At 35.9% G+C, this 24,118-nt stretch overlaps 1 protein-coding gene across 4 annotated transcripts in view; it reads right to left on the reverse strand.

The window, feature by feature from the left end:
- LOC122400368 (rho GTPase-activating protein 7) overlaps nt 1–24,118 on the reverse strand; it is a 476,120-nt gene that overhangs the window by 280,515 nt on the left and 171,487 nt on the right. For 2 of the 4 annotated variants that reach the window (XM_043401798.1, XM_043401797.1), the window contains exons 4-8: nt 23,543–23,717; nt 22,297–22,536; nt 21,259–21,498; nt 18,318–18,511; nt 7,183–7,225 (exon numbers count right to left, since the gene is read on the reverse strand). In XM_043401798.1, the coding sequence (XP_043257733.1) occupies nt 7,183–7,225; nt 18,318–18,511; nt 21,259–21,498; nt 22,297–22,536; nt 23,543–23,717 (892 nt within the window). The remainder of the gene's footprint in view (nt 1–7,182; nt 7,226–18,317; nt 18,512–21,258; nt 21,499–22,296; nt 22,537–23,542; nt 23,718–24,118) is intronic. The other 2 variants (XM_043401799.1, XM_043401800.1) reach the window with 2 other exon arrangements.

The raw sequence follows: 24,118 nt of genomic DNA on the forward strand, positions 1-24,118 counted from the left end.
AGCCATCTTCGAGAAAAAAATTCAGTAAGTACAGAAATTTTTCGACGAAATTAAAAACTTTCGAATTGTTCTAGAAAAATTATTTTCGGTCGCAGGGGTTAATTACAATCATTTTTGGTGAATAGGCATACCCTCGAAATCTTACCCACTTTCGAGAAAAAAATTCCTTACCGAAAATATAATTTCTTGTTAGAAATGCTTCCCCGAAATTTGACATCGAACGTTCGATCCATTTCATTATTTGACTGTTTGTTTGTTTGCTATATCGATTAGCTGGACGAACTATAGTTGACTCAGCGTTTAATGTGTTACCTTTGTTTTAATTTTCGTTCCCTGCCTTCCTAGTCTTGATTATAATTGCACGCATATAATGCTAAAATAAATAAAGCTATTCAATATTATCTCGAGAAGCGCTGATATTGGTCACACGTTTCACGCGTGCCCCAATGTTTCTCTGCGAAGGCGAACGACCGCCTCCATAGTTTCTATAACGATGGGATCAGGGTGAGAGGAGTTCTTGAGTACACGTGCCGACAAGCCTGCTTCAGCTCCATTTTTAACACGTTGACTATTTTTTCGTAAAACTCGTCACGCCCACGGCACTAGATTTAATCACAATTTGTACTTTTAATTCAATACCTTTATTTTTACCAAATGGACCATTAGTTTCTGCAAATGTCACACTTTCGAACGCCTTTTTCGTACTTTTGTCGTGTCTTGAAACATCGATTGCTACTGTGCTCTTGGACAAAATAATTCCTAACACCTACGAGATAACTTGGAATTTATTGTTTTACAAGATTTAAAAAAATTAGGAACCAATTGTAAAAATGATGAACCAACGTCGACATTCTGAACGATAAGTCGTACACCGTAAAGGTTAAAGACGAAAGATGGAACGAAGTACATCTATAGTTCTTAGACTCAATATTTTTGCAAAGTTCCATCAAAATCGATGCCTGAGAGTTCGTGATGCTTCCTCGCGAGACTTATTGCAAAAACACCGATGTTAACGTATCGTTCAGTGCAATATACTGTGAAGCGATACGAAGAAAGTGCTTCTATTCCGTCTTGAAAGCTGTCAAGGATTCCTGACGCCTCGAGCAGAGAATCCGAGGATAAAAGTGACGTCTTAAATGGATAAACTTGCAAGGCCAGAAATTCAGACAAATGTGAATACTATCCGAGAAACTTCATCATCCGTGAGGACGGTGAAGAGCAGATTAGCAACTGCTCGATTGCATGGGCGAGTTAAAGCTTGGAAATCGATCCTAAGGTCACAGAAGGAAAAGCCACTTCCAGCTAGCTCAAAAGCATGAGAAACGTGGAGAAATGCAATATCGAAATTCGAGCTGTTCGATAGAAATGCATAAGTTTTAACACGATTTCCAGCACGATCGATTATAAATTACCTTTAGATATTCTACTTATGGAAAAAATTTGGTGAAATCCTATGAATTATCGGTGTTGTAGTCAGTTTTAAATTTACGACAGAGTTTGAAAAGAATATTTATCAATATAAATGAGTTTACGATAATTTATCTTTCCACCAATTTAAATAATTACGTATCCTGCGTAAAAATGAATCCTTCAACACAGTCTGTGAACATTTAGAAAATATTACCGAAGAAGGAGACCGTTACTAGTAATTTAGTTTGACTAAATTTTTTGAAAAAAATTCCGCTGTAAACAAAAATTGGTTACAGCTTGGAATAGAGACGTTTACTGACTCTTTCTTGTCCCCTTACGACGACCAATATGCTCCCAAAGTTTGGTCATCTATTTCAGGATTGACGTTTCAGTATCGTTGAAGCCTGTTGGGGATGAAAGATGAATAAAGAGAGTTTTATGGCGTGGAGGTTACCGTAGCATGAGGCAGGATCTTTTTTTGGTAGGTAGATGGATGACTGTTTCTTCATTGTCGTTCAAGCGTACTTAGTGCGCGAGAAAATAAGTAGGAGAGCTTTCTGAGCTATAAACTATTTCCAAAAGAATAATAACGTACTTCCAAAGAGGATGAGTCTCTTTCATCGGGGTTTTACGTGCTTAAAAATACGTAAAACAAACAATTCAAACTCTAGATTAGAGTACAGTGGACTAAATCGCTTTCCAAACGCACGGAGATCGATATCATTTATTTTCATTTCGTTCAACATTCATCAACTATGTAAATACGTTTGAAAACTTTCACCTAATTTGTAGCAAACATACTTTCTTTTTGCACGAATGCAAGAGGAACAACCAAAGCGACCAGAACTCGCTGTACCATAAAACTGTCTTACTTTATGAGCGAATTAATGAATTTATCAAATGTATAAATCACGAATTGATTAATAGTTCACGAATGCGGCAACCGCATTCATTAGCGTGCGAGTTTTACGCCGATTTGAGACCGCGCTAACAGCGGTTTATTGAAGTAGACTTGATCCACTTTTCATCTGAATTTCTATATACGACAAACCTTGACGCTTATAAACGTATTCCTAATTAATCCTACGTGTAACGGGTGCACGATTCTGGCACGACTGACACAACTTTGGTGTATCGTTTGAAATTAATTTTGGAATTATTTGAAACGAAATATCCTGCGTGCCTTTTCGCGTAGAAGTGACATATGATAATAATACGACTTTATTGTATCAAATTTGAGAGAAATCAAATATCAAGAGAAAATATTAGAAGCTACATATTTATTATCAATGGTGGCAAAATTCCTTCATCATGTTTTAAGGAATATCTATGCAGAAAGTTTGACAATAAGCCACAGAACGGAAAAAGTGAACAAATATAAATCGAAAACATGGAATAAAATTTATTTTGCATTTAAGTGGCTTTGAATATTCGTCGTTGAATATTGATCAATCGGTTTGATATGGAAATGGCGAAGTACTCAATGCCTCGTAGCGCTCAAACTTCATGTACTTGCAGCGTGCTTCATGACATCGATTTTTAATTACTGCGTCGAAACGCTGAGAGCATCTTCGATAATTTCGTTTAAAACGCGAATGTCATATTTCACGATAAACTGTGTACTTCGCTAACTGATTAAACAAGACGACATTTGGCGATTTTTTATTCTTTAAAGCGTTTTCACGATTCGACTATTCGTATTAGAGTCAATCGGAAGACTATAGAAACAATATTGCGTACCAAATCTAGCGAATAAAAGAAATAAACTTTCCTTTTGAATCGACTGTCAAGCCGATTTTCTTTTTAATTTTTCTGTAAAATATTCGAGATTTTTGTTCGATTTCATTTTGAAAAGAGATTTTTCTCTAAACAAAGAAACACTCGCACGTTATTTCTATATAAAGTCGACGTATTTTCGACTTCTTTTAAAAGTATGCCGAAAATAGAAAATGGCACCGATGCTTTTTGAAAACACGAACATCTTAATGAGCAATAATTAACATACGTAACTTTCTATCCTATAAAATTCGTTCACGAATATATTTAACAACGTGTCATCAAGGTTTTACAGCACTTTGATAAATGGCATTTCTTCAAGAGTACGTCGTAAATGGCATCGATTCTTCATTGAAAATACGATCGTCTTATAGTCATTTCGAACATAGTTTATGATACGTATTTTTACGTTGCTTTCTATTCTATAAAATTTATTAATAAATGAACTGAATAACTTGTGACCATATCTTGCAGCAGTTTAATTTTCATTTTGTTCGAAAATATGTCAATAAACAAAGGTCTAATATACTCATTACTATATTGTGTTCTATTCTATATAATTCAAAATTTTGCAGAATTTTTAATATGTGATATATCTGAAAGAAAAAATAACCAAAAAAATTGCATTGACTCATTATTAAAAATACGTTATGACACCGTATGTATGTATTTCTATATTGCTTTCCACGCTATAAGATTCATTTCTATACAAATTAAACGAGTTATGACATTTGAAACAAAATGAAAGCCGAGAATGGCGTTGATATTCCATTGAAAATACGATATCGTTTCAAAGACTCATAATGGAAACGTATTGTTACACTGTTTCGTATCCTATAAAATTCATCGATAAATAAACGATGTATTACCGTATTACTGTGCTTTTAACAGTGCTTCGATAGTAATTGTACACCAAAAACAGTGTTGTTCTCTCCTTCGAAATGAAAATTTTATCGTCTCGGAGAACCACGAGCACACGGGTCTACGAAACGTATTACTATATGGGTTTTTACCCTATAAAAGTCTCAATAAATCACGACGTTGAATTTGCATAATTGCAGACCTGATATTCAAATTCGGCCGCGACGTCCGCGTTTCTAACGCGCGCGTCTGAATTCATAACACCCGCTGACACACATTCTTTGCGCGGAAATATGCGATCTCATTCGACGCCATCTTCCAAGGATGGAAACGAATAATCTTAACATTAATCCGCGCCGACACGCTCCGTTGCAGGTATAAAGTTACCGTTTCCACCGACCAAGATCGATACACGCCGTATTTCCGAAACAATGTCTGAGACGTTCCCTGATAATGACGTCGGCGTAGAATCAATTTCTGATATCAGACCGCCGCGGAACAGGCATAAATCCAATTTACGGATCCTCCTAGCAATGTTCTCTTCTCTATCAACCTTCTTTACCTCTGTATGGAGACACAATCTGCAAAGTAGTTCGCGAAATAGTGGACGAAGTATCGACCCAATGGGTTTTGTAACAACGACGACATAAAAGCGCGCGTAGCATTCAATATGGCGTGTATTTTCATTGAACCTATTTTCACCGCGAAACGACCTCTTTCTTTCATTTTCTTTTAATCGACGATGATCTTACGGTCTAATACATTGTAGATTAGACCAATGATTCTTAACCTTTTATTTCTACGTAACATTTTCCGAAAATGGCGCTTCAAAATGGAGGGTCAAATAATATAAGTGCAAAAATTGGCAATTTAGATCACACTGGTCATCAATTTTTCAACACAAGTTAGCAACACAATTGTTAATGCATAGCAATCACATTTGTTTCTCATGAATATTTATTTTCTGATCAACTTGTTTCGTTGTCCCCAGTTAAACACACATTCAACTCTTTTGCATATAAATTAACTTTGAATAAAATTGCACAAATTTACAGTACAAATCTCCTATAAAGTATCGGTTACGTCAACAACTATTGATATAATAATTACTAGTGAACTATTTATTCCTAGTATTTTCTTAAAGGGAAATATAGTTTTCTAGTCTCATTGACTATGACACCTTTTCAAAATATCTCAAGATATTGTATTTTACATTACTAATAATATAATATAAACATAGTCATATTTAAGACAAGAATCTAAACAAACAAGGATTTTAATTTTTCTAACCATGTTCCACCATTTCTACCGTCAAAGTAAGGGCAAAACGTAATTTACAATTCAAGCTTCGTTTCTCTCGTTGTATCGAATAAAAAATTATGAAAAAAATCATGGACATCCTACCCAAAGGCGTACACGCTTCAGAATGTTTTCACAATTTTTTACTGCAGCTGAAAAAGTTTTGAAACGCCGATGTTATATTGAAGTTTCCAAAGAAATATCGAATTTTAATTCTTTTAACTATGTTCTATCGCTTGGAAAAATCTGAAAAAATTACGCATCGATAATCATAACGAGACCCAAAGATAGTAAAAATATAAACATGGTCACTCTACAGGTACCCTAATTCTGTGAATAAATACGCGTGTTTCAATACAAAAATAGAAACCAGCAGTTTAGTTTCGGACATCCAACGAACTCGTGGGTCAGAAACGACCCTAGCCTATGTATGTCTTGACACATTGTTGGATCGAAGATTAAAGTGCAAAGGAGAGCGTTCACAGGCGGTACGTTTTCTTCTGGTTTCCGTCGGTCCAGCGACTTCCGGTTAGCTTTCTCCGCGCAAGGTGGTCGTCAAAGGGTCGCGAAACGATGCCCCGAAATAAAGCTGAGCACCGTCGTTTGGGCACGTGCGTGCACTCCTGCTTCGCGGAGCAGTTCGTCGGTTGGGAATAGCGGTGGAATCGATCGCGAAAGTTTAATTAATTATCGACGCGTTCGCGAACCGGCGCTAATTGCTTTCTCGAGGCGCGACTCTCGAAGCGTCGCCGTGATTAAAGCTTCCGGTACGGAGCGTGCTGACCCGAGGGTAATATTAAGAATCGAACTACGCGAGTCCCGCAGACGCGCAGGCTACTTTCGTTCTGGCTGGGGGCGACAAATTGCCTCGGCCTTCGATCGAATAAATCACTCGGCCAACAAAGAGGAAGCCCGACGGAAATGAAAAAAGGCGAGGCCATGCATGACACAGTCCCGAGGAGCTGGACGCATCGGGCGATATTTCAATGGCCGTGGACTAGGAGAGTGATTTTCGAAAATGCTGCCAGGGAATGACAGGGTCGCCTTCGGTGGAAGGCGAACGTGAAATTCAGTGCACCGGCACGGGCACCACGGACAGTTGCAATTTATTAGGTTTTCGGTATGCAATAGTTCTCCAAGCAACGAACGTTCGAAACTACCCTTAATTAATCCCTCAACGCTCACATTTTCTTCAACCATCAGTTTTCTTTGTTGGATTTGTTTCACGTAACGATGTGTCTTTTGTCGATTGCCATTTATCTTAGGTTTTTGATATAATAAAGTGGAAAGTGAAAGGTTGAACACGAAGGGAAATAATTATTATCGAGTTTGACTCTAGTATTAAGGAGTTAACTAATTAAACATTTTCAATCTCGTTTACTGAAATGTGATATTTAACTTTGTCTTTCAGAAAGTATCGTACCCTACTAACTCTATCGAATAAGAGTTTGGAAAATAATTTATTTCCAAAAAATATCATTCTGAGCAAAACAAGGGAGAAATATAAAACGCTGAAATATGTAAATAAAAATAATCAATTCTATATGTTCCATACGGATATCTAATCTTAGGTGACACACCAAAAAAAGTTTTTGTGTCAATTTTCTAAGAATATTCGCCTACGAAGTTTGAAGCTAGAAAGCAACCTGAGGTTCTATCTCGCATACATAAATTGTTCTGTTTGATAGCAGAGATCAGAGAATATGAGGCAACGCAGATGCCAATTAAAATTTTAGTTGGCTCGGAAATAGTTACGCGGAACTGCAGAGCTACGACCAATTTCAGCTTTACTGTATAGGAATGATGTAACACGTGTTACGATCGTTGAACACTCACCTGATAGTTGTCGTTCCGACTGCGAGCGTGGCTGCTGCAAACTCTGAAACAAACGACAGAATTCGATTAACTTCAATTCCAAACAATAGGTCATCTAATAGAAAAATAAATCGAATACGAAAGAATTGAGAGACATGAAAATGTTTGGAAGAATTTGCAAAAAGTTGTAACTAGATGAATCCCCACATTTAAAGTAGAAAGCTTCGAAATAATTGGACTTTGGAATTTAAGCTAGGCACGAAAATATGACATAAATTTTAAGAATGAAGAAAAATGTCTTTTCAATATTATAGATGAAGAAAGCAAACAGCGTTACTGAAGACTTGAAAGTTCATTAATATTGTGAAAAGAGAGAAAAGACATTGGAACATGGAACAAGCATTACTATCGAAATTGCCATCAGAAGTCGTTAATATTCGAAGATTTATTAACGATGGCAGTACCTTCGAAGGGTAAAATAAAAACGTTTTTATAAAAGGATACTACGTCTAGCATGCAGAGTTTTATTAGCAAAGGAAGGGACACCAGAGGCATTTGGAATCATAGAACATGAAATGGCACTCATAGAGAACATTCACAGAAAGTCTCGTCCCCCACACAATTTGGATGAAACTATGCAAATTATAGAGTGGCCAAAAATAAATGACTTTTGTGAACAGTGAGAGCTCAAGTTTTTTTTTGTAAAAGTATTCCCATTTGGATGAACAGCCATAAATAAAGAATATGCATTTACTGCAACATCTACTAATGCATAGAATAATGATGGAAGCCATTTCAGATCACCATGTTTACATGGATTGGCTTTTCCCTGTCACTGTTTCATTATTAGTACCCACATTAAATCAAAACTGAATAATATTTTGTTCATTACTTATTTTCATCTTTTTGTAATATCTTATGTAGAGTAAATGTTATTTTATATGTGTATAGTTGTTGATGGTGATTTTTGTATAATTTCACTGTTTGTAGAAAAAATTAAAAGAACGAATATCAACTCCTGTTGCAGTTATTCAAAGAAATTTTTCAAACTAATAAAATTTCACTTTCTTGAATTTTCTAAGATTCCTTAATTTTTCTCGCCAAACTATTTCCACTTTCAATCACCTAAATCGACTTACCCAATCGAAAGTTATAATTTTAAATCTTTCGTAAAATTTCGAGAAAAGATTTCAAAAAATACTCTTAATTCGAATATTAAAATGTTTTCATCCATACGATTGGAAAGAAAAGTAATTTGAAAACGATATTAAAATAAAAATGCCAAATCGTGTTCAACATCATGACTCTTATAAATCATGTGAATTGCTCATATTCTACAGAAAGTGGTGAAAAGAAGAATTTCAATTTTTTACCGAAATGATTTATTCTAACAACAATATTAGCCTACAAGGATTTCTCGTTCCTATTATCATAAGCTTTCGTTCGCGTGCAAAGTCGACTCGATCTCGCAATGTTGAAATTTTAATGTTCGAGACCATTTTTCACAAAAATGGCCGGTCAGATACGGCTAATCTTTCACAGTTAGTGTTTACACTCACCGGCTCCTACAATTTGAGCGATAATGTTTAAAAAAAACGCTCGTCCGCGATCGTAAACTCTCTTTGCGAGCATAAACTGCAACAGAGGATTTATGGATTCGTTCGCGTGGCACCATCGTTGACGTCACGAGCCTTTCGACATTCTGTGTTCGCAAAATAAACGAGCACTGTTCCCGTTCTATCGCTGAAAACGAGACTCATGCCCGGAAATGCCGCTGACGAATTTAAAATTGAATTAATCCGTCGCAATCTGACGGAAAATTTCGTTCGCAACGACGGAAAACCGCGCCTCCCTCCATAGTTATTAATAATTAAATTCGCTCGGCCGGTTATCGCGACCAGATTTACCGTATAAAATTACCGGGACCTAATGGGCAATGATTGCGCGTCTCAAATTGCATTCGAATCGTTTCGCCGTGATGCTCGTTAATTGACTGGCGCGCGCGTGCAACGACGTCCAAATTGCCGTGGGCGGATGTTATTATCATATTTGCCAACGATGTACCAGGTTGAACCGCGCGGACCGCGGAGGCGTGCTTTAGAAAAACCACCGGGGGTCATTCATCGGTAATAGAAACCAACTATAGTAGCGCTCAAACTGTCAAGACAACTATACGAACCGTAAAAGCTCCGATTTTAACCGTCTCTTTGCGAAATTCTATCAATTTTTACCCATTCATCCATCTAAATTTAACACTAGATTTATGAAAGTCTTCAACTTGGTTTTAAGATTCCATTACTTTATAGTTACAGAATTCATTTTATCAGCGCTTTCATAGAAATAGCTATTATAACCGTCTTTCTGCGGAATTCTGTCAATTTTGACCCATTCGTCCGTCTAGATTCGTGAAAGTCGTCAACTTGGTTTTAAGATTTCATATTTACAGTTGCAGAACTCATAAATATAGTGGCGGTTTTTGCTGTTACTCATCAATAGAGCAATTCTAGCAAGTCCTGCCTTAGACGGCGGGACATTCAATGCTGAGTTGAGGAGCGTATATATACGAATAGGTGGACGGTCGAGCACTTGCGAGAAAGGAAGGGTGTGCGTCTCCCTCTGCTAGCGAGTGCGGGAGCCACAATATTATTTGTTAGTAATTTATGTTGAATTCGATTAATCTAAAGGCATTCCTGATAATGTATATCCTAATTAAAAGAAAAATTATGTTTTATTGTAACCAGTAACGTGACGAGTTTCAATAAAAATATGTGTCTCGACAATATAAGTGTGATTCTCTTACTCTAATTTGTCAACCAGATGTTTCGTTGCCAATTATACTGAAATGTGAAATAATGGAAGAGAAACGTCCCGTGACAGGAGTTGTAAACGTTATTTTATTTTCCAATTAGAATGTGGGAAACATAATGTGTTTAATTTGCGCATTACAAATGAAGCTTTCAATTTATAATGGTTCCATATTAAATGAAGATATATTAATGGTATTTGTTTTCAAATTATCTTCATTGAAAATCTGTAATGGCAATGTTTCTCGAGCAGAAATCTAGTAAATATCAGAGTGTACGATTTTAAGTGACGCTCGCTGTATATCGGTATTAATGAGTATGCGATTGGATTGGTCCCATCGCTACCAGCGAGCGATGAGATCGAACCATGACCCACATGCGTTGCTGAAACAGTCCAACGACGAAACAAACGAACGACCGTGACCTTATCTCTGCGCTATACTGGCACGAAACGTTTATCGATTAACGTGGCACAAATAATTTCATAAAAAGGGCAACGCGTGGGAAGGCAACACTTTCCTGGTAAGGTAAACAGCGAAGTGTTTGCGACAACTATTATTAAATTTGCAAACTGAAATCATCAGTTCCAATCAAAATATTGTCTACGCCAAAATCTTTACATCACTTAAAACTCTCAAGATATTCTAAAGAGACTTTCAAAATATTCCAGATTTGCAAAATGTCTAAGACTTTCGAGACTGTTTTAATCGAGATACAGTGACTCAGAACTCCACGTTCTTGACTTGCTAGAAAATTTGCAAAAATATAGCAGCAACTGGAGAAGGGCAAATTTTATTCGCGAATATCGAATAAAAATTTCTGATTCATTCGTAAGCTTCGTAACTCGCAATTCATTGACTGATTTTTTAAATCGACATTTAGGAAAGCAAAGAAGAAAAGATTCTTTATGAATAAATCTAAAATTTGTATTCGTTATTCGTGAATGAAATTTGCCTAAAATTGGTAGCAACGAGACGCCTAAATGGAAACAGAACTTCCGTAAATATTAAAGAATTGTGGACGAAGGAGTGGACAGCATGAGTCAAAACTGACGAAATTAATTGTCCTTCGCCGCGAAATACGAAGTAATAAACTATACGGTTAATCGCGCAAGGGCTATAAACGTCGAGGCTGTTCGAATCGGCGCTGTATTTACAAAACAATAAAGACATCGTTGCAAACACTTCTCAAATGATGCCCAATAGGCAATGTCCTCCTTTTTTTACGAGCATAAAACTGGCCAACAAGAATTTATTTGGTCTTCCAAGATTTTGTTAACCTTCTCTTTCTCTCTCCATTAAATTTCGTGCGTCGAACTACGGTCAAGGTGTAACCTGAAAATCTTCTCGTTCAAACTTTGTTTTCCGATTTCACCTTCGAACGGTATCGTAAAACGTTCATCGGTTTCCTTCGACAAATATTTTTCTTTTTTATCCTCTGGCTGGGTTACGCGATCGCGTGGAAACAGATCAAACCGCAGAAAGAACACATCCTTGGTCTAATTGCGTGCACTTTGATCGTGAAAACATGCGCATGCATTTGGATGTTTAATCGAGCCCCAAAGAAACGAGAAGAATTTTTTAAATTCATGCTAACCACATCAATATGCATGATGTTAGAAAATTCTTTCCAAACGTCGTTCGCAATTACTGTTATGTGAAAATAAATTATCAAACCTATTATAAAGAAACTGCTTCAAAGCCATGATTCATGATACACAATGTTAAAAAAGATCAGACTTGATAATATGGTTTATAATGCGATTATAATTTGATTTCTAATTAGTCCAGTTCTAGATATTCCTACTTTCTCAATTGCATTAAAACCACTATGATATAGCAACATTCAAATTGCACCATTGAAGTTCATTTTGGGGGAATTTATACATATATTTTGGCATTAGTTAAATAAAAGTTATTGATAAAACGCACTTTTTTACATATATTAATAGATGATTCGATACACTTGATGAGAACAAAATGAAACCGAAATTTATTTCTAATACGGCTATCTAATATCTTACCAGTGTCTTTTATTTAATTTTTAAAAAAGTTATCTTTTCTTAAATTCAACAAATTTTGATTTCAAGACTGAATACTATCCCTGAAAAATATAAGTATATTATTATACGACTTTAAAGTTGCTCCGAGTCGTTAATTCGAAATGATCGTGCATCTAATTGTAAGTTGAGAGTACGCTTAGCTACTAAAACTCCAGTTACTGCAGAACCTCGAAGCTAAGTACATACATCGGGGTGCAATGATTTTTTCGCTCCTCGGCGGAAGTTCTCTTCCACCTAAGGCCCTTTAGAAACACACAACCCACACACGACGGCTATTAGAGGTATGAGGGATGCCAACCGATTAATACGCCGACATGGCTCGCTGCCCCATTAGCTTTGATCACTCGCGAACACCAACGTGACCGTGCCGTGTACGTGTGTATCGCGAAAACATATGTTTGCCAAGGCGATGATGCTCACTCGTGCGCAAACTGCCACCTCGGGTATCGATACTTCCGAACCTTACCGAAAACCAACCGATAAACAACTCTTCTCCGATTCAAGTTCTTCTGCGACTCGACGCCAAGTTCCCAATCGCGACTTCCGGGTCGAAACTTGTCACAAACTCACCAACTCCACTGTTCACTCATTTCTTTTCAAGAGGATTTTACACGAAATCGAATGTACCAACCAGTAGAGCATATATTAAATAATTACTAATTACTCCAATCTTTAACGAGCTACCTCTGTTATTCACCTTTAACCTAATAAATATGAAAACATAATTATACGCATGTCAGCGATTACAATTTTAATTTTAATTTTATATTTACAGCTAACATAATTATTTTCAAAATCGCTTAAATTAAATTAAAAATTATTTATTATATCGACGAAGATACTCTTGGAATACTAAAAATTTATCACGATCGACAACATTTTGGGAATATAACCTGCATAAATGTTCAGATGACACGACGAATTACTATAATTCATAATTTCCCTTTTGTAACATGCAAAATTGACTATTCCATTATTCAATGTTTACTTATCGTTTCGTTATTAATATTTTAATTATTTAAATATATACTCAAAAATATTTACCGAATATATTGCAAAATGAATAAAAAGTACATTTTTTGTTTAATTTCATGACTCTTGAAGTCCTGAGAATGGATACTAATAATGGTCAGTTTTATCTTATTTACATTAGTATTTAAAACGCGAAGTCAAATCATTATCATAGTATCTCGTTTTCTGAGCAATCAGAAGATGAGAAATTAAAATAAATGTCTCGTGTGTTGTTCAATGTTTAAATTCCACGAATAGCTTACAAAACATTCGTTATATTGTTTGAACAAAGGAGACAAAGCAGAGGCGTGCAATAATAAATAAACAATCAAAGGAGTATTTATTTTAAGTATATTGTTACTATTAAACGGGGGTATCTTAATATTACAATGCTGCAACTATTAAGTATGAGTAATTGCTTCGTTACACGTAACAAAACGAACACGATTTCTCGCGTATTTTACAATTCCAATTTAAAATTCTGGATTTATCGAAAGCTGTGCCACGAAGTTGGCCTATAAATAAAGCCAAAAGTATCGCCACGTATAAATCACTATTTTCTAAGTATTACATGCTAATTAATAACAACTAATCTACGCCGTATCTATAAAAGATGTTCGTGATTTATAGATATCGAATGCGGTTAAACTGCAACTAGATCGATAAATTTATGTAACGTTCGCCGCGTCGGAAATTTTGTACTATTTTTTTCAAAATAATAAGAAAAATGTCCCAAGCAAACGGAATACACAGTGCACACGTATCCTGCCGCTATGATTTATTGTCTTGCTCGTATAAACATTTATTCCATAATATATACGAGCGTGTTTACAACGCGCACCGCTTAAAAAATTACACGCAACGGCAAGTCGAAGATTTACAACACAATTCTATCGAAGGAGTGCAACGCGAAAATAATGTTTCTTTTGTTCACCTCGCGGCTGATTTGCAAGAAAAATTCTCACCTGTTCCAGCTTTCTCGCGAACCAAACGTCGTTCCTTTAATTTCGTATTCAGAACGTGGACTGAAAACGCGAAAAAATTTAGCGACGTTCCCTGACGTAATCCGCGAATTCATAGAAAATTAATCGCCAAGCGAGAGCTGAAAGCTTCGCATCTGTTTTTTCAAGTGCGCCGGTGAAATTAATTTTAGCCTCGACTGGAAGTAATTATTCAGCGAACCGAGGGGCCCTGTTAATATTTCACGAAATCGTAATTTTCCGTTCTCTTTCGTCGGTTTCATTTTTTTTTCGGCGCGTTGCGAAATTTTTCGTTTTTATGATCCGAAAAAGTTTCAATCACTGCGGAATTAATTAAAAAATAGAGCCACATTATCATTAAACAGAGTGTTTTTAAATTTACAGATACAAATTAGAAATGTAAATTCCTAGAAACATGAAAATACAATGTTCAAAATGTGCAGAATTTTTATCAAATAATAGTATTCTTTACATCCATAGAGTAAAATGAAAATTGAATTCCAATGCAAATGGTGACTACGACGTTAAAATTGCTTTTTTATTACTAATATGTCTGAAAGTAAATTCCCTTTGTAAAATATTATAAGTTTGTTTGTTATTTTCTCAAACACACTCCACTTAAAATACATGTTTGGAATACAAAGTTAAAATGTTTCATTTCATGCTATAGGTTATTAAAATACAATTATTCTTTTAACAAAATTTCATTTGCTACTTAAAATGTCACTTTATATGATCTGTTTAGCATGAATAAATATTTCAAATAGTATTCCAAATATTTTCTTAAATTTTTATCCAACTCTGTCAATGTATAACTATGTTCCAATTATATCTATATGGAAAAATAGAAAATTATTCTCTACTGTAAGTTACTTACAGAGTTGTTGAAATTTAGTATCAATAAATATTTCAAACAGAAATTCAAATACTTTTTAAAATTTTTATCCAACTCAGACTATAATTATGTTCCAATTATAGTATATAGAAGAAAAGAGAAAATTATTCTCTAATGTAGATTAAATATAGAGTGCAATAAATATGAGATGATGGGAAAACAAACAACTTAAATTATTTTGTTTGGGTTCCCGTTTGGGCGCATTACGCAATGGCGGATTAGCCAAACATCCGGGTTTCTGCACCGATAAAAATCGAATGAGAAATAGCAATGCTTAACGTTCTAAAAATTCAGATATTATTTTATCGCGTGTCTCAGGATAGCGATGCTGAAGGTAAACAGAATATTGGCTGCGCGGTTGTGCATCGACGCGAAGGGTCGTCTTTAACATCAAAGCACCGAGGCTGACCTTGAACAATTTACGTAGATAGGACATCCACCGTCGGCGAACGCCAGGGTGAGAAAAGGCGGTAACCGGGTCGAGCTAAAATCCCCATAAATTATTTACGTATTACTCAACGCGTCACGCGTTTGTATCCCGCAAAGTTGATGTCATTCAATACCGAACAATTTCTTGACGCCATTGCTTGATCGCCGCGCGACACACGAGTCGACCGATATCAAAAAAGACCTTTGGATAAATATAGTCCCCCGAGCTATTTGTTCATAGAACGTCAACGAACAGAAATTTATTACATCCCTAGGGATATACAGTATGGGACAAAACGATACCACACCTTCTACTACTATTTATCTCTGTATTGTAATCGACGATTGACTGATTCTTAGGAATACATTTAATTTTTTATTAAATTTCTAGTTATGCTTATTACTATCTTTGCGATACATTTGTGTATTACATGTATGAATGAATGAGACAAAAAGATAGCCTTGTAATTAATAATAACAAATGTATCCAAAAACGACAAGTATATTGCTTTTAATATTTTGTTAGTCCACCTTTGCATTGTACCCTTCTCTTTCAGAAGAGATTTATTGTGGAATTTCATTCTATACTTTCAAAATGGAGCATTTAAATCATTAGTCCTCGAATGGCAGAGTTTCTTAAGGCTAGTGGGGTCTTTCAAGTTTAGTGTGATTTTCACAAATTTTTAATACGTTAAAAATCATTTAAATACTTTCAGGCATATAATTTTAGAGGAGATTTGCTTTTTAAATCTCGTTAAATCGTTAGAGGACTGTAGTTGGTTTAAACCCTGATAAATTTTAATCCGAATTAGATAATTTTAGCACGAGGCCGTAGAGGGGACCCTTTTTTTTCAATCTAACAAGAAAATAAAACAGGAACGACCGGCAACGAACAAAGTCAAATTAATCCCTGGTATAAAAAGCGACTACGGAAACTGCATCCAACTAATTAACTGTGAAAACTGTAGATGAAGTATCTAAAATTAGCAGGTAGTTCGAACGAGTATCGATCTTTAAATTCGCTACGGTTCTCATCGCTTCCAAATAAAAATTGAATTTATTCCCTTAAACGATAGTAAAAATCCACTGTATGCTTAATATTACCTCCACTTATGCATGTAAAATATAAATATTCTTTTATATGCTCTTTTGTATATTCCATACATATTATTACTACATATTTGCATCCACTTTTTATTTTTCTTACTTTGTTTCTATATATTTATTTCGAGGCAAGATATAAAAATATGTTTTACGTCCAATATTATACATTTGGGTTCGTATTAAAGATTATAATAATTAATGAAATAATAGATTATAATAGAATTAATGAAATGGAAGTTTTATAAGGGGTTGCCTCAACCCCTAAATATAATATTTCGTATCTTATTTTAAGTATTTTTTGAGAATTAAACTTCACAAGTAACGTCATCAAGTAGCTTTCTGAGAATTAAACTTTCCCATAAATGCATAAACATCCACAGTCTAATAATAACAACTCTTATTCTGCTACACTCATTTAAAGAATTCCTTAAGCGTCCACCTAGAGAAGGGATCTTCGACACTGAAAATTTAATTTTATATTCAATAATAAAAAAGGGAATGAACTTTCCGTAACATTGAAATAATAATAATAATAACACAAACCATAGCAAACAATACGAAGCAGAGCACTCAAGGATCTAAGAGCACTCTAGGATGGCTCGTTTTACCAATTCAATTCACCGCGAATCGGTCAATTTGTGTCACCACGGGGTTAGATGGGTGGATGGATGACTTTAAAAAGAGAACCAAGTCAAAGCACGTTCACCACCCTGAGAAGACGAGTTCTTTCTAGCCTGCGATCGTTGTCGCCCAATTTTTGTTCAGAACGTTTGAGCGTCGCGACGCTTTCCTCCCCTACACCGTTTCGCCACACTGGCCGCTTTTGTCAGTTGCTCTAACGCGAATAAACCCTTACATTCGCGAGACATTCGACTCGCCTTCGTAGCAGGTGGAGATACCTGTCATGAAAGGGAAATTAAGGTTCATCGTACCAACAAAGTGTCAATCTTACGATGGCCTCGGCCGGCCCACACGGACTGTACACGCCACGGTACACCGGAGTAAAATACAAATACCATGTTCGCGATGGTCAATGCCACGCAACGTACACGCGTTCACGTGGGCAGAGACTAATGGTGGCCCATAAGCGCGGATCACCGAACGGAGCAATAGTCGAAGGAACGTATCTCCGCTTGGTAATCTCGATGCCAAATGCCATACACGTTTTACTGCCGCGTGATTAATGCACCGTATCGAGGCTAGGACGATGCTCTGGCTAAACCCCGAACTTGGTACTCTACGGAGTTAGGCGCGTGCTTGTTATCGATATTTAAAAAAATATCTCTTGAGACACGGTACCGCTTCGCACGGGTTCGGACAGTTGTCAGTCTATCCGGACGCGCAACGAGGTTATTCATCATCGATCGCCATGATCGATCGTCGTTGGAGGATCAGAGAACGTGCATTGTTCCAAACAGCTTTTCAGGTGTTTTATTAGTATTCATTTATTAACGAGGAAAACCTTTTGGTGCAAAAGGAAGTAATATGTAGGGAAAAATTAAATAAAAATTATACACAGAAAATATTATCGCTTATAAAATTTTGTAAAATAATTAACGTGTGGAGAAACGATACTGACATGTTTCAGAATAGAGAATTTTTAATGTATGGGTGTTGCTGAAGAATTTAGAGACTTTATGACTGTTTTGTGTTAAAATACAACTTCTGAATAATTTTGATCTATACAAACTGATTATTTCTGGATAGTCAAGTTCTAGTTGAACAATAATAATAATGAATAAGGAATTTACAAATGCCAGTGATGCAAAGGAATCTTGTAAAGGAATGCGAAATAATAAAATTCAAACATGGTTCAAAATGGACCCGAAATCTACCGTAATGAAAATTCGAAAATTGAGGAAAATACTCACCGGCGCTTTCCCGTTGGTTTTCTCCGTGTCGTTGTTCTCCAACAACGGAGCGCTGCTACTTTTTCCGCCCATCTCCACGGTCAGCGGTTCCGGTTTCAGCTGAAGGCTAGCGGCAGAAGGCGAGGAAGGTGCTCGAGGAGGCATTTCCAACAGTTCTCCAGAGCTTAATGAACTACTCGCGGTGGTGGACAAACCTATCGATCAGATGACCAAAGAAATTATTCACTCTGCGAAAGGCTACGAAACAAAGCTTCTTAAATTATAGAACGCGACGTTGCAGGAGGTCGCGTTAAAATTTGTGTTTCTTATACAATGTCGTTTAATAAATCGAATCGTTTTTCTGTCTGTTAATATATCATTTTGTCTTTCAACTCGGTCATTGGCAAATTAATAAATTGTAATGCTCCACGTCGACGAATTAGATCGCGACCGCTGTTTAGACCGACGATATATTCTTCAGATCCTCTTTAAGTGACTCCTTAAATAAAATCTATTCCCTTGTTAATGACTCCTATGGTGGATTTTTTCACACACAATAGTCACTTCTTTAAGTCATCCTTACTCAATTTGGTTAGTATTGGTTATCGCCTTTGAACCATACCCATTCGTTATTTAATTGGTTAACACATTGATTGTGTAATTGTATTTTATATGGACTTGGGTTTATGTTTTCTCTACTGTGTTAAAGGGTTTTGTAAATCAATAAATAAACAATTCTTAGGGGTTGCAGAAAATTTTGAAAAATATAATACATAGTCGTATAACTTGTCCATCCCGAATAATTTATGAAATATACGAAGAAGTGTTTTATAGAGAAATTATATGGTAGTCAAAGAGAACATTCGATGCTCGGTGTTTTTAAATAACCTGTCTACAAGACGTTAAGTTGCATATTTTTGTATAACAAAATTTAATTTTCTTTATTTGCCCTAAATCAAATTATTAACGAAATAGTTGTAAAAAAATGAATTCGAGGTAGCTGTACCATCTCATAAACTGGTAGATTACTTTAAAAAAGTACAATTTTTTGTGTGAGTAATGTCGTTTCTTCATGGTAGTAATTTGATTACTTACCAAGTGCTGACTAATAGTAAAATAATATTTTCCGAAAAATTTTATTCACCGAGTCCGAATTTAAAACGGAGAAATTCACGAAAAGACGCGAACGCGACGACGAACGATAATAGACTGGCTAGAATTTTCATACAACGAAAACAATTTTGTCCTTGCTCGCGAGAAACAGGCGCACGTGACCGCTGTAATTACTCGACTGATACCCGTATCGAATATTGGGGCTCGAGATCCTCGACAATCACCTTCCTTTTCTAACCCGACGAAATGAGAAATTCCGCGAACTACTACCTGGATTTCTCGACTCAAGAGATAAACATGCTTGGACAGCTCGGAGGTATAAATAATGTTATTGAACTTTAAAGAGCAAGGCATTCATTCCACTCTGTCTCGATCCAATCTAGCGAGAATCTATTCTATTTGTAATTATGATTTTAATCGTACACTCATTGGTAATAAGTGGAATTACAGCATGCATAAATTTGCCCAACAGATGTTTACTAGCCTTCACAGGATGTATAATATGACATTTTCAACTAAGATTTCAGCTCTTTTCTTTGTATACTCATTTGTAATACTAATGATAGTGAAATGTATACAAGATAAGACTGGCAGGAATTTATAATTGATGAAAAATGGATACTATGTAATCATAAATATATATTCATTCAATAGAAAAATAGAATATTAATTTAAACAGTAGTTAAAGGTTTATTCTCTTTGTTGTTTTACAAGTATGAAAGTAGTGAACTGACATTGTACGATTGTAATATCTTCGCAGATTCATAGTATTTTCCATTTTAATAATTGAAGAATATTAACAGATACTTTGTACAATTTTTACTACAGAGCATCTCATAAAAATAATTTTAATGGTGTTAAATCCAATGAACACGAAAAGAATTTTGTTTAGAATGCAAACAACAATATATCAATAGATGTTATTCATTCTTACAATCTTATAACTTCAGAAGTCAATATCTCTAGAACACATCAAAATTTATATTCCAAGTTTAACTATTTAACTCGAGTGCCCCTTGTGATCTATTTTTATAACTATTTCTAATAACCTTTGTACATTATTATTATATGTTCCTATAGAAGTGGGTAAAAATTTCAGCTGAGGGCGTCATATCATATAACTCGTAAAGACTATAAATACGTCTAACAATTACAATTAATAGGTTAATAATTACTCGAAAAATAATCAAAAACCAACGAGTCGAAACGCTAAACGAAAAAACATTTTCGTGATTAATTATCATCGATCCTTTTTCAAGCGCCAGGTTACAGCGACAGTGGGCCATTCGTCATTCCAGATAAATAACTGAATTTTAAAAACCGATCGATCATCGTTCATGAAAAAGTCATCGGTTATCAAGCATCAACCACCAAATTCCAATTACCATTCCCCGGCGTGAATCGTAATCGTTGAAATCAAAGACAATCTTACTCATAATCGCCATCAAATCCGCTGCGCCATTCTAGGGTGAAAGTATCGTTTCCTGCGATGTTATCGGAAAATTATTAGACAGCGTGCTCGTTACCCGTCGCCGTGCAAAGATAACGATCGTCCTTTATTTCGACCGGTCATTTCTCACGGGGATAATGGGATTTTTATATGCTCTATCTATTTCCGCGGAGTCGAGTGTAACGTTAATTTCCGTCGAAAATTTTTTCCACGATCGCGCGCGTGGGGCAAGAGTTAATTCCCTCGGGAACGTACGGGGCAAAAGTGGCGTTCCCCTTTGGGGGAAAAATATCGTCGCTTTAAACGACGAGGCTTTTCGTGGTGTCGTTTGCGTCTCCGTAGCGCGGCGTATTTAGAGGCTCGATTAGCGTAGGTCGGCGCGGCGTTAATGAAACTCACACAACGGCAGATTCGTCGGCCGTAGGGGCTTGATCCTCGGCAGGGTGTCGTCGAGGCCGCTGCTGCTGTCCACCACGTCCTGGGAATATTGGTCGTCGGTTTCTTTCGTTTGCGTGTGCACGCTCTCGCGTTTTATCCACACGTCTTGGGAATGCTTGTCGTTTCGCGAGTTCAACTTCGACGGACGCCGCCGGATCCTCTCCCAGGTCTCCTTGCGATGACACTTGTTGGACGACGGGGCTGCGACGAAAAAACGGAGGACTGTTTTGGACATCGTCGACAACCCGATTTCTTCTATTTACGGTCCACGAAATAGTTAAACGACCCCCTAGTTGCGTAGTGTATTGTCATTATGAAAGAAGAGCAAAGCTGATGTGGGTGCAGTACTCCCTCGTTTAATGCACGAAGGCATGTTGCGTTATATGTACAAATTTCATCCCCACTATTAGGGACAATGTAACATGATCCGCTGTCGAATATTTATGTACAATACTAAGGCAAATGTGGAACCTCTTTATTTTTTGTTTTTTCAATAGAATTTTTTTTTAACATATTCGTGATATTTTTTTTATTAAACTGACACCAAACTTAATATGATTCGGATGATATTTACGTATGTAATAAACTCTGGTAATAAATTACAGATACAAGTTCTTAATAAATATTAAAATATTTTCCTACAACGCCCCACAACTTTCCCCCAACACCTACATATTTCTCTTCTTCCAACTGTAGTCGTTTCGAACTTTTCCGAGTATTTTTCTTCTGCTTCTTCTACTCTTACATATTTTCATTGTTGTAGTAGTATAATATCAATCAGTGTTAAATAATATAATATTCCAGTACGAAGTACACAAATAAAAAATTTATTCTTCTTGAAGTTTCAATTGGACTCTGTCACGTACGTCGCGATAAAAAATCAACGAAAGCCCAAACGATCGTTTCTCCAATTTCGGTACAAAGTCGTGTGTTACGAAATATTCGCTGGAATTTCAGCGCCACGCGTAATATGGTTACAAGAGAGGACAATTGACTTACGCTTAACTATCCGTCGATCTGTACTTCTAGGAGGACTGGCGGTGCCAATGCCACTTTCGAGAGGAGATGCTCTGTCGGTTGTATCCGGCGAGAGACTTCCGGAGGAAATCTCGTCCATGCTCTGCAGAAGATCCTGCGACGACGACGAGGATCTATTGTCGTCGTCAACGGTGTCTTGCGGGGACGCTGGATCCAATGTGCTTTCATCTTGTAACGATTGAAAATCCATTTGCGATTCCGCTGCGAACATTCGAAGATAAGAGTAAATCCTCTGTATTAGACAATTTCTCTGGAAATTGACAGCGAAGATCAAGCTAATTAACGAAGCACAATTATACAATTGTCAATCTGCATCGAGCTTCGCTTCTAGTCCTTCGAAAATTTCTAAAAGCATCCGAAAATTGTTGCCTAGCAAAATTCATATACAAATTTTACTATACTGATACTGATTTCTCTGTTAAATATATGCACTGTTGTTTCACTAGTGATTATAAATTGTAATTGTAATAATTAATCCAGGGTTATTTTCATGTATGTTATTTAAAATTGTTTTCTTAAAACATAACACATGTTCTTATTTTCTAATTTAATTGAACAATTTTCGTTACTTAGAAAGAAGCATGTTATAAACACTTTAAGCTTTGTGTATTTATTGTAAGAAGGACCACTTGATTTGTTATCATTTAGAGTGCAGTTTTGGATAGATTAAATATTTTATTTGTTACTACAGGTGTAAGAGAAATTTAACAGAATATTTCTCTTACACTTGTACACACTTTCTATTTTGTATTTTATTCTGAATACTTATTTGTAAAGCATATACAAAATATAGTATAATTTTATGCTTCAGTGGCTTGAAAAGTCTTTATTATCATTAATGAGCATGAATTTGAATGTCAAGTATGACTACATAAATAAATAAATGAGTCAGATGGTAAAAATCGACACTGACTGTGAATTGCCAGATACTCTAAAAAAGTTTTAAGACTTCTCTGCTAATTTTTGTATCATACATGCTATTGACCACTAAAAAGACATTACAGAGATTTTAAAAAATTAAAATTGTATTATAAATTGAATTATATTTATAATCTTCTTATATATTCGCATCAACTGCTTTGACTAAATAACAATAGACTCGTTTCAGAAAAGTTACTGACAACTGAAATACTCGTATAACCAGAACTTCCAATAATGATCGACCAGTAGAAGTTTTAAGGGTACTTGGAAAAACTTGAAAGTTTACCTCTCGGAGACTCGCAATCGCTGACCCATGTGAAGCTCGAACTTCTCGAAATAGCTGGCGAAGTTTGCGTCGCCATGTCGGAGCAAGTGATCGAATCCATCGGTGGACTGTTCGGGCAACACGAGCCAGAACCGTTCCGTATCTTCGATAACAGAGATTGAAGAGAAATTGGTAGCTGAAAGTGTTTTGTTTCGTTACTCATAAAAGTAAAACTAGGCCCGCCAAAAAAAGACAAACTGCAATAAGTATCTTAGGATACTGAAAAAACGAACACGAGTTTTGAAATTATACGCCTCAATTGATGTTAAAAGAATGCACGCCAAATAATAATAACAAATGAAAAACTTTAAAAATGCCAACGATAATAATTTTACTTTCAAAAAGAAGAGAATAAAAAATTGCAAAAAAAATAATACATATTCTACCCAAAGACGTACTTACTCTTGAACCTTTTTAAAATTTTTGGCGACAACAAGAATCTTAAACAATTGAAAAAGTTTAGAAATGCCGACAATTTGATAGTAACTGTACATTTCCAAAAAACAAAACAAAAAACAATGGTGACAGTGAACATCG

This window comes from Colletes gigas, unplaced genomic scaffold, assembly GCF_013123115.1.
Source record: "Colletes gigas isolate AHSC1104 unplaced genomic scaffold, ASM1312311v1 Colletes_gigas_Sc00017, whole genome shotgun sequence".
NCBI classification, from domain to species: Eukaryota; Metazoa; Arthropoda; class Insecta; order Hymenoptera; family Colletidae; genus Colletes; species Colletes gigas.